The 12431-nt window shown below is 42.0% G+C and overlaps 1 protein-coding gene across 1 annotated transcript in view; it reads right to left on the bottom strand.

Annotated features, from left to right (window-relative positions):
* Window positions 1-10104, bottom strand: part of LOC129332851 (pancreatic lipase-related protein 2-like) — a 34286-nt gene extending 24182 nt beyond the window's left edge. Inside the window, exons 1-3 of the mRNA XM_054984144.1 lie at window positions 10054-10104; window positions 7725-7850; window positions 7155-7289 (exon numbers count right to left, since the gene is read on the bottom strand). Of these exons, the coding sequence (XP_054840119.1) occupies window positions 7155-7289; window positions 7725-7850; window positions 10054-10104 (312 nt within the window). The remainder of the gene's footprint in view (window positions 1-7154; window positions 7290-7724; window positions 7851-10053) is intronic.
* Between the last annotated feature and the right edge of the window lie 2327 nt (window positions 10105-12431).

Here is a 12431-nt window from a genome sequence, read left to right as displayed (position 1 = left end):
CTGATGTATCAGGCCTGTGTCCAGGTGACGGGGGAGCCACGCAGAGGCGACCGCCCAGTGTGATTCCCTTAACCGTCATTCTGGGTTTTCCCCTGCAGTGGACGAACTGGAAGGGTGAGGAGTCATCGGCGGGCAGGCGGGTCAGCCGATACAGGGATCCGTGCCCCTACGTAGCTATAGCTCTCTAATTCTGTAACCAATAAAGTTGTGGCCAATTTTCTCCAAACAAGCGTCAGCGTGGTTTCTTCCTGCCCTGGGTATCCCTGCCAATTAGGCTGGCCCTGCAAGGAGAAATTTAAGTTATTCTGGAATTTAATTCCTGGTGGCAGCAATCTACCAAGAGGGGGAAAGAATAAAAAGGCTTAAAGACAAAATCTACCCAAGAGAAAGAAAGGGTCGTAACAGGTACCTACACACACTCCTCCCTGTGATCAGGAAAGTTCAGAGTGTCCCCAAACACCTGGAACAAGCATGCACTCATATTCTTCAACTGTGCATAAGCACTGTGCTCACCATTTGGTGAACAAGTAGAGGTGGAGGCATGACCAGCATCTTTGTGCTGTCACCCTGCATGTTGACTGAGAGCCAAGCTACAAGTGACACCTGACACAGGTTGGACACTTGTCAGCTTCCCTCAAGTTTTGATGGGAAATGTAGGTGTCCTGGTCTTGCAGCTTGGCTCTCCGACTGCTGTCCAATGAACTTTTCAACTGTCACTTGTCCAACATTCTGCCAAGCTGCCTACATTTCCCATCAAAACTTGAGGGAAGCTGACAAGTGTCCAACTAGTGTCAGGCATTACTTGTAGTTTGGCTCTGAGTGATCATATGTAGAAAGAATATTAAGAAAGCTATGGGCAGGGTCCACTAATTGCCATGGTATCTTGGGTCTATCCCAGGTATGGTCTTCCTGTCTTCTGTTTGTCCTATCTGGCCTTCATGTTGCCTTGCTTCCAAATCCCATTGTGACTTCAGCACATCAATCATCTCAAAGTGGTTGTATGAATGCTATAAATCAGCACAGAAATGGCTGCTCTATGAAGGCAAATGGGGCGGGGGGGATAGAATTAATATTTGGAGCAGTGAGGCTGATTTAGAAGCAACTTTACAATGTTTTTAAAAAATCACTGGCATCAAGTTTAGGGGTGTGTGTGTCTGTTCTACAGATTTGTAGTAAAAGGTGGCTATGGATAAAATTGATTGCCAGTTCTGTGATATCTATCACAAGTGCTTCACAATCTACACGCAGAGCACTTCTGCACATGGCTTTAAATATGATAAATGTATATGTGGCACATTAAAAAAATTTAAAGGTGAGCACCCCACTTGAGGCATGAAGAGAATAAACAATATGGACCATAATTTGATTCACTAGCTTGTATACCTGTCGTTCAAATTACGGAGTTGGAAGGAATTTGGGCTCAGACTGTTGGTGAAGAACTTGGGATCTATCATATTTCTGTTGATTTTTCATTCTGATACTAAAGATGCATTTAGCATGGTACAGAATACTAACTGGAACATAGGTGTAAACTACAGGGGTGGGGGCTGAGGGCCCCCCTGGATTTTGTCAGGGGAGGCTGAGTCTCCTGGGCAACCAGTGAACTACGGGGGAGGGGAGAGGGGCTCAAGCCCGCCTGGATTTGGCCGGGGGGGGGGGCAACCAGTGACAAATGCATATGAGGGACTCAGTTACAATTGTATCATATTACAATGTCCATGATTATTTGGAGCTTTGTTCCTATTTTTTGCTCGTATGTATTTGTGTGTTTATTAAGAATTTATCATTTAAAAAAGGAATTCTGGTGTATATAAACAATTTACAAATAAATGTTACAGAAGAATTAAGAGACTCTGACGGAAGATATGTGATTTGGAAATCAGGCTCCTGGAAGGCAAGATTTACACATCAGCAACAATATATGCGCCAAACAATGCAAGAGAAAATTTTTATGAAAATGTCTTCCACTCCATTTTATATTTTCAAGAAGATAATGATCTTCAGAGACTTGGATCTAAAAAAAAGATAGGTGAAAAAAACCAAAGAAGGCAAACTCCCCCAAAATATGTTTAATTATATGGAAACGTTACAATTGGAAGATGCTTGGAGGATCAAAAATCTGAATACTGGAGACTATACTTTCTTTTCTGACAGACACCAAACACATTCAGGGATTGATATGTGCTGGATATTAAAAACCTGAGTTATTTATATTGTTTATACGTTTACTCTTTCTTTTCTTTGTCTTTGATGTCATTATAATTGCGCTATCATTTTTATTTGCTTTTTTCTGTTCTGCTTATATTTAGAAAAATAAATTTTATATAAAAAAGGATTTATAGAATGCCTTAAAATACCCATGGCTATGACCCACACTAAGTAGCTTAGTCCTTAACCTTGGCTGGCTCCACCCATTTTCAGTGTAGCAACAGTCAGATTGCAAGGCCTCTGTTGGGCATAATTGCTTGGCTCCAATTTACATTTAGAAAACAAAACAATGGCCCACGGACTGGAAATGCTCAGTCTATATTACAATTCCCAAAAAAGGGGATGCCAAAGAGTGCAGCAACTAGACTATCGTGTTAATTTCTCATGCAAGCAAACTGATACTCAAAATTCTAAAGTAAAGACTCTTACCATATATGGAAAGAGAAATGCCAGATGTTCAAGCTGGATTCGAAAGAGGAAGAGGCACCAGAGATCACATTGCAAATTTATGATGGCTAATGGAACATACCAGGGAATTTCAGAAGAAAATCATCCTGTGTTTTATAGATTACAGCAAAGCTTTTGTCTGTGTGGATAATGCAAAGCTATGGGGAGTGTTAAAAGAAATGGGGATGCCACAACATCTTATTGTTTTGATGGGCAAGCTGTACTCTGGACAAGACACTACTGTCAGGACAGAGTATGGGGAAACAGAATGGTTTCCAATTGGCAAGAGTGTCAGACAAGGATGCATATTATCTCCCTATCTGTCCAACCTCTATGCATAAGGAAAACTAGATTAAATCTAGAAGAAGGTGGAGTGAAAATTGGTGGAAGGAACATTAACAATTTGAGATATGCAGATGACACCACGTTACTGGCAGAAAATAGTGAAGACTTGAAATGACTGCTGACAAAGGTTAAAGAAGAAAACGTCAAAGCAGGATTACAACTGAACATCAAGAAGACAAACTGAGGAATGTACAATTTTAAAGTTGAGAATGAGGAAATTGAAATTGTACAAGATTTTCTATTCCTTAGCTCAATCATCAACCAAAAGGGAGACTGCAATGAAGAAATCAGAAGATTGAGACTTAGAAGAGCAGCTGTGAAGGAGCTAGAGAAGATTCTTAAAGATAAAGATGTCTCTCTGGGAACCAAAATCAGGATAATCCAAACTGTAGTATTCCTCATTACTATGTATGGATGTGAAAGTTGGACAGTGAGGAAAGCTGACAGGAAGAAATTTGATTCATTTGAAACTTGATTCATTGATTTGAAATTTGATTCATTGTGGTACTGGAGGAGAGTTTTGGGGATACCATGGAGAACTAAAATGACAAATAAGTGGGTACTAGATGAAATCAAGCCTGAATTCTCCCTAGAAGCTAAAATGACAAAACTGAGGCTATCGGACTTTGGTCACATAATGAGAAGACAAGATTATCTGGAAAAGTCAATAATGCTAGGAAAAGTGGAAGGCAGTGGGAAAAGATAAAGACCTAAAACAAAATGGCTTGACTCAATAAAGGAAGTGATGTCCTCCAGTTTGCAGGATCTGAGCAAGTCTGTTAATGATAGGACATTTTGGAGGTCTTTCATTCATAGGGTCATCATAAGTCAGAGGCAACTTAACGGCGTGTAACAACAAGAAGACTCCACTTCTAACTCTGTTTCCTCATGTTTCAGAGGGGGAGAAATCAGAGAGTTAGAAAGCTAGACAGGTCAGGGCATCTGTTTAATGTTTACTCTTTTACTGCCCTGAACTATTCTTTGATGTGTAGATTGCTAATCTCAGGACTTCTTCCTCAGGAATAGATCGGTAGATAGGAATCTCTCTCTCCACTTTCCTATGGAGTTCCTATAATAAAGCCAGAGGTGAGGAAACAAATCGACAGGGCCAGACTAGTACCCAGAAACAGCGTGCTCCAGGACAAACCTAAAGGAACTAACAACAGAACACCACTGGTTGTCACCTATAGTTACCAGCTCAAACTCATCCAACAGATCATCAGTGATCTACAGCCCATCCTGGAAAATGATGCCTCTCTCTCACAAGCCCTAGGTGGAAGACCTCCCCTTGCCTACAGACAGCCCCCCAACCTTAAACGACTTTTCACTAACAACCATGAATCAGCCAGCAGAGTCACCAACACAGGTACCAGACCCTACAACAGACCCAGATGCCAACTCTGCCTTCATATCTACCCACGAAATACGATTACAGGACCCAATGGTATCAACTACACTATCTTTGACTCTTACAGCTGCTCTTCCTCCAACGTGTTATATGCCCTCATGTGCCAACAATGTCCATCTGCTCTGTACAATTGGACAAACCAACCAACCTCTGCGCAAAAGAATAAATGAACACAAGTCTGACATTAAAAATGGCAACATCCAGAAACCAGTGGGAGAATATTTCAATCTACCAGGACATTCCCTTAAGAACTTAAAAGTCACCATAGTTTAACAGAAACCTTTCAAAAACAAAATCCAACAGGAAGCTGCTGAACTGGAATTCATATGTAAATTTGACCAGAGCTTTTTTTCTGGGAAAAGAGGTGGTGGAACTCAGTGGGTTGCCCTCGGAGAAAATGGTCACATGGCTGGTGGCCCCACCCCCTGCTCTCCAGACAAAGGGGAGTTTAGATTGCCCTCCGCGCCACTCCAGCAGCACGGAGGGCAATCTAAACTCCCCTCTTTCTGGAGATCAGAGGACGGGGCCACCAGCCATGTGACCATTTTCAAGAGGCTCTAGAACTCTGTTCCACCGCGTTCCTGCTGAAAAAAAGCCCTGAATTTGACTCAGTCAGACTTGGGTTGAATAGAGACTATGAATGGTTATCTCATTATCAGAAGTAACTGATTTCATTAACAGAAGCAAACTGATCTCATTATCAGAAGTAAACTGATTTGCATCTACTCCCCCACCCCTCACCACCTATATATATCTGGCCAGTTTCTTCTTACCCTCCCTATATTTGACAAAGAGAACTGTGGTTCTCGAAAGCTTATGCTACAGTAAAGTTGGTTAGTCTTAAAGGTGCTACTGGACTCTTTACTATTTTCCTATAATAAAGAACTCTTCTAAAACTAAGGTAAGTATAAGTGTGTTATTTTCTGTCTGAGAGATCTCTGTCTTTTGGTGCTACACCTCTGAAGATGCCAGCCACAGCTGCTGGCGAAACGTCAGGAACTACAATGCCAAGACCACGGCAATACAGCCCGGAAAACCCCCAACAACCATGTGTTATTTTCTCTTTCCCTTTCACATTCACACCAGCCAGCACGCTCCAACCACCCATCATCACGTTTTCTCTGCAATCAATGCTACTCTGTTAAGGACCACTTTCTGTTCCTTTTAATAGGGAAAAAGTGAGGCTCTATTTTATTTTACTTTTCAGTTACATTATCATTACATTGCATTTTGGTAATGGACACTGGAAAAGGGTAGGTCCTATGTTTCCTTGTTGAAATAGCTTTGCTTGCTTGCTTGCTGCTGCTGTTTTTTTGGGGAGCAGGGGCTGGGTGTGGGAGAACAGTTAGTTTTTTCAAGGTGGGGCTGCTTCAGCTACTCCTAAGCTCCTCTTTCAATTTCCATTCCATTTTTAAATGGAGAGGTGGTATCTATTGCAGAAAAGGACAATTTCTAAAATGGCAGCCTGAGTGCTGTCTCTCTGAGGCAATGAGAAAGCCCATCTGCATGAACAAGATTGAAGGGAGGGGGGATGCAGATCAGAGGCCTTTTAAAAATTTCCTTTTCCCCTGTGTGCAGCCTGGAGAGAATATTGGCAAGGAATGTGTGCTTAATTATGTGATTTTATTAATAATGTGTTCTGAATGTCTTTGTTTTTAAGGTGGAGTGTCTAAGCAGTGTGCTAAGAAAGCAAGGTATATAAAATCCTAGGTAGTATAATTGTGAGTTTTCTTTGGGGTCATCATGACTAGCACTGTTCTGAATTACCTCAAAATGTGCTTGCACTCACTTATAGGATATGAGTTTGAAATGAGAAGAAGGAGATTGCTACTACTCTGAACTCTGTACATTGCTCAGAAATCGAGTGCACAGCAACTGTTTTGTATTCTGCCCTGGTTCAGACTTCAACCACACATTAACCAAATGAAGGCATCTGCAATGCCACAATTTAGTAAATTTCAGTACTAAGTCACCCTTATGAATAAGGCAGAATCAAGACTCCTGTAAATGAACGTCCAGGAAAACTTTAAAATGTTCCCCTACAGGTTTTTCTGTGTTGCCTTTCTTAGTGTCAAATTTGTAACCATTAATTTGTGCTATACACATGGTGTGTATATTTGTAGATCTTAAAGTAACTATCCTAAACATGAATTTCAAAAACAGGACATAGCAGGAGATCACTGAGATAGCACTATAACCACTGGCCAACTCCCATGTTTTCTTAGGTTTGGCCCAGCCCAGGGGTGTTGTTAAGGGGGTTCCCATGGGTGCCTGGGTACCCCTAAACTTGTGGGGAGCCCCTCCCTAAAATCCCCATGGCCCCACCTCCATAGATGGTGGCAATTGAAGCCTCTCCCTGTGATGTCATTGGCTCCTCCCTATGATGTCACTGGGCCCCAATTCTTTTAAGGACCTGATATAGCAATGGTTTTCAGTGTTTCTGTGGATGACTTGCACTAAACAGCTTCTCATACTAGTGGTCTTCAATCTTGTGGGAAGAGTAGGTTATGGCTGTTGCAAGATCCCTTTCATGAAATAAAAATTTAAAAATCTTTGGCATGTTACTCAACCTTGCTGTTGTTAACTGGTATATCAGCTGAACCACACCTCAGACACAATGGCCATGTTTTGCATGCCATTTGATGACTCATTAATTTTTCAAGTGCAAAGACAATCTTTGTATCATATTGTATCTAGCTTGGAACACTGTGTACAGTATTAAGAAAAGTAATATAATCATTCTTACCGTGAAAGTATTGACAAGATAAGCTACCTCTGCCCCCAATACACGAGAGTTGCTTGCCGCAATGAAATATGTGCATTTTGCTCCTTCTTCCCAATCTACAGCAATACAGTTTATATTTTCCACATTTGCCAGCAGCTACAGTATGTATATAATGGGGAAAAAAACATTTGGGGCTGAACATAATTAGAAATATCCAAGGTTCTTTCACAGATGCTTTTCCACAAAATTCGAAGGATCCATAAGACTACCTTGTTGAATCCATTATCCAGCCTCCCACCAGTTTCCCACATATTAAAATATACTGTCCTGAATACAGTATGCTAGAAGCAAAGAATAGATACATTGCAAGAGGTGCTCATACAGCAATAGCTCAGTAATTCATGGAAATGAAAATACTATGTGTTGCAAGGTGAGGCCAAAACTCCTCTAGAATTAGCTAACTGACCTAAGGTCATTACTGTAAAACATATATGTGTTCTTTATGACTGAGAAATCCTTTCAGTTTTATCTCCTTTCTACTCAATTGTGCTCACAACTGAAGAAATAAATTGCACAATATAATCTTCATACCAAACACATCTCCACAACCCAGCCATGCCTTCCTGTGCTGGTATATCCATGGATAATAAAAGCAGTTTTCCTTGATGGGGAGAAGTAAGACGTTTCTATAGTTGATGTATTAGTGGCTGAGATTTTCTGTTTGACATATAAAAAAGAGTAATAAAATTAGATATATTATGACCCTTCAAAGATCTTCAGGAAAAATAGTATTTTCTTTTCTTGTGCTACCATACTCCTAACACCCCCTCCCAAGCTAGACTTGAGCTTGATTTTAAGTGTAGTAATTGATTGTAATGTCATGATTCATGCATTTCCAACTAAAAATAAGACTACATTTATGGAATCTGGGGTTTTCCAAGTCCTCAAATGATCAATATCTTACTTTAGCAATATACCTCTCTCTATATTTTGCTAGAAGATGGTGAGAGTCAATGTTTCAACAGAAGGTATCATGACTCAGTGGTATATGCTTTGCATACAACAAGTTGGAATTTGTCATTCATTACATGTGTTAAGTATCTTAGTATAACTTGGATTCCCCACCCCGTAATTAGTTTAGCAAAACTAGCAAGTGGTCACTGTACACTTTGTGATGAAATTTAAATTTTATATCTGTCCATTTTACCTTGTTACTTTTTCATACATGATGGCATGGTGAAGATCTACTCATGGTATCACAAAAAGTGGACTCTGGTCCACTAAAGCTTATGCCAGAATAAAAGTTTGTTAGTTTTTAAGACAGTGTGGTGTAGTGGTTAGAGTGTTGCACTCCATTTTGTATCCCCACTCTGCCATGGAAGCTTTCTGGGTAAACTTGGGTCAGTCATACACTCAAGCTAACCGAGCTCACTAGGTTGTTGTGAGGATAAAATAGAGGAGAGGAAGAATGTTGTAATCCACTTTGGATCCCCATTGAGGAAAAGGCAGAAGTTAAATGAGGTAAATATAATAAAGACATCCCAGGTTCAATTCTTAACATTTTCAATTATAAAGTATCTCGGGTAGAAATTATTTGGAATGGCTGTTCTCTGCTCAAGACTGCAGAGAGCAAGTTTGGAGTATTATTAACTAGAGGTAGGCACAGTCCACAAAACAGATCAAAATTTTGCACAGTCCGGTCCGGTTCATGGTTTGCAAACACACAGTTTGTGGGACTCACCTTTTTCATGAATTTTGGTCTGTTTGAGACGGTTTGTTGGTCTGTGGTCCATGAGTCCAGATATCCTGGCGCCAATCTATCAATTCCCTAACCAATGGAAAGGGCGTTCGCAGACCTTTTGTAGCGCTTAAAAACTTAATAGGCAGCTCTGCCTGCTGAGCAGTGAGCTCCCATACTGCTCTATGAGAGCAAGGAGGAAGAATTAATTCCCTAGGCAACGGAGGATGGACATTCTACAGCCAATCTTAGCTCTCAAAACCTTGATAGGCAGCTCTGCCTGCCAACCAGAGAACTCTCATTCTGCAAGGGAGGGGTGGATGTTCTGCAGCCAATCTTAGCCATAACCTTCATAGGCAGCTCTGCCTGCCAACCAGAGAGCTCCCGTTCTGCTCTATGGAGCAAGGAGCAAGAACGAATTCCCTAGGCAACAGAGGGGTGGACATCCTGCAGCCATGGCAACACCAATCTTAGCCCTCAAAACCTTCATAGGCAGCTCTGCCTGCCAACCAGAGAGCTCCCATTCTTCTCTATGCGAGCAAGAAGCAAGAATTAATTCTCTAGGCCACGACTGGGAAGGTGTCTGTGTAGTGAGTAAGGGGGCTCTTCCCCCACCCTTTTCTGTTTGATTTTGCCTCATTGCAAATTTTTGGTTCTGCTAGCCAATGCAAGTCAATTGGCATTTGCAACTTCAGTATCTACTGGAAGTTTCCTGCAGGCTGCCACTTTGGAGGTCTGTAACTTGGATGTCCAAAGTGCAATCTTGACAAAACTTGGAGGGTGGCTGGAGGAGAGGCTGCTGAAGATTCTCTGTGAATTTGGGCTCTGTGAGTGTGAAGAGGGCTGAGTCTGGGCTGCCGAAAGTGACAGACCATGGACCGATCCATGAATGGGATTGGTCTGTGAAAAGTTTGTGGTCCATGGTCTGTGAAAATCGATAGACTACGGGCCGGTGGTCCATGGGGATTTCCCGGTCCATGCCCACCTCTATTATTAACTATCATTCTATACAATTATAATTCCTAATAAATAATAAACATAAGTAAATGAGCTGTTACGTGTTCTTTCTAATAAAATGGTCCTTAACTGTTAATGGGAAGCAATGCACATTAAGGGAAAACAGGCATGCAACTACTATATTGCCCATTTCACTTAAACAGATTTCTTTAAAAAAGGACTCACTTGTGGTGTATTTCCAGTCTCTTTGGTGAAAAGAAAGAAGGCGATTTTCATACTTTCAGGAGACTCGGGTAAACCTAACAGCTGTCTCCCAGGTATTCCTGCCCAAGGAGGCTTATCAGAGAAACATCCAATCTTTCCATAGCAGACTTCATTTGCTGGAGAACACAATGCAAATGGTTAATATCCAGGCTTAAGGTAGTGTCATGCAAATATTACCTGCTTTTGCTTGCATGAAATCTTTTTAGCATTTGCATGTTTGAATATCTGTCTACATTTCATTTGGAGGGTGATCCAGTCTGAGGATATTCCTGTCTGCATGGGGAACTGTTGAAGACGGGTGTCTGTACTTGGATTGGGAGACTCCCAGCTGAGATGCCCTTCCAAGGCAGAAAGCTGATTTGCACTCCCTCATCCCTTCTCCTGTCCCTATCAACCCCCAGAACAAGTGTGGTAGCATGCTGCCACCAACCTGGTTTTTAGATTTTCCTATAACTTGAGGAGGGCCATGGTCACCCCCTTTCCCCATCTAATTCCTCCAGAAGCACCTCCTTTCACAGGTTTGTGCAGCTTTGGATGAGCAACTAAGCCTGAGACATAGAAAACCCTGGCAAAGCTTTAAAAGCTTTACTAGAAGATTTCATGCAAAACAAAGAGCAAAAGGAGTAATTCCTTCTTGATACTTCGTATAAAAGCAACTTTCTTGAGCTTTGGAGCCAAGCACTCTGCTGCCCCCTGCAGGAGCAAAGGGGAAGAGCAGTTTGGCCTGCACCAAGAGCGCAGGAACACTTCTGCTTTGAAGCTGGAATTTAACCTGTGCATTTCTTTAGCAAAAGTAGAAAGCATGGAGAGAGGAGCAGCTGGTTAAAAAGTCCCACCCTGGGCCTTTAAAGGGAAGCCAGACAAGAAAAGCTATATCATTCCTTAACAAAGCTAAAATAGAAGTGATCCCTAGTTCACCTGAATTTTCCTTGAGCTAATCAACAGATTTACTCTCACCACCTGAGAGCACACGTCACCATTCACAGCAGACACCCTGCTGCATGATTCTTGGAAGTATACATATCAGCTCACTGTGAAGACAATTTTATAAGTCTTCCTTGTGTGAAATTGGGCTGCACTTACTCAATGGAATGGACAAGGGCCATGAGGCTTGGATTTCCCCTAAGAGATGAAAAGGAGTGGGGGTGGGGATTAACTTCTCCTTAGAAAGAAAGAAGTTCTCCATGAAGTGACAGTGGGATAACTGAAGTTAGAAGACAGGTTTTGAGATATGGGTATGCTCAGAACTCTTCTAATCTTCATGCCATCCTTGGGAATGATGATGTACAGACATTTGAGATTCTCTTCTCTTCATCCTTGAAGCTGTGCAATGCCTAATCGACACAGAATAAGATCTCTGTCCTTCATGATATCATCCAGCAAGGTAGTTTTGATTGGGTTTGCTTGACTGAGATCTTGCTGAGTGCTGAGAAAGTCTCTCTTACTCAGCTGACTCCTTCAGGTTACTCGGTCCTCCATCAACCTCAAATGGAAGGACAGGGGGATGGGGTTGCAATTCTTATCCAATATGGTTCTTCCTTCGAGAGGAGACTTGCACCAGAGATCTCTGGCATTGTTCTAGGTGCATTGCTGGGGAGAGGCTGGCTATCTTGCTGGTTTACCATGCACCTAGCACACTGGTAGATACCCTGCTCAGGCTCTCTGAGGAGGACTTGTGCTTCCCATGGCCTTGGGGGACTTCCAACATCCATACAGACACTGCCCTATCTGGGGCTGACTTGGACTTTATATCAATCATGGCAGCATTAGGATTCTCCCAGACAGTTGCAGCCCCCACACATGAAGCAGGTTATTTGCTGGATTAGTTTTTTTTTATTCAGGTTCAAGTCTCCAAAAATTGGTCAAATGTGAGCCACTGCCACGGTCAAATCATTTCCTCTTGAAGGTTGGATTGAGGCAAAGTCAGAGAGCTGATTTATGCTTGCCCACAGAGACTTACAGATCCAACTGATTTCCAGAATGATGTTTAGGATTTCTCAAGGCCTGTTGGTAGCTCTCTCAACGTGCTTACTGAGATCTGGAATGAAGGTCTTCAGGTGGGGGGCATCAATAGGGTTTCTCCCCAACACCTTCTGCACCCTTGTTCCTCTCCTGTTCCCTGGTTTACCAAGGAGCTTAGACAATGGAAAAGGTTGGTCAGGTGGCTAGAGCAAGCCTGGTGATTATCTTGTGATAAGGCTTTGAGAACATGTTACAGGACCCAATTGAATGCCTATGAGGTGGCAGTGATTGCAGCAATGAAGGCTTACTTCTCTACCTTTGTTGTGTTTACTAGTTTACGTCCAGCACAATTATTTAAGGTGACTCATCAACTGACT

The sequence above is a fragment of the Eublepharis macularius genome, chromosome 6, assembly GCF_028583425.1.
Source record: "Eublepharis macularius isolate TG4126 chromosome 6, MPM_Emac_v1.0, whole genome shotgun sequence".
Classification (NCBI taxonomy): domain Eukaryota; kingdom Metazoa; phylum Chordata; class Lepidosauria; order Squamata; family Eublepharidae; genus Eublepharis; species Eublepharis macularius.
This window is presented reverse-complemented; position numbering and strand designations above follow the sequence as displayed.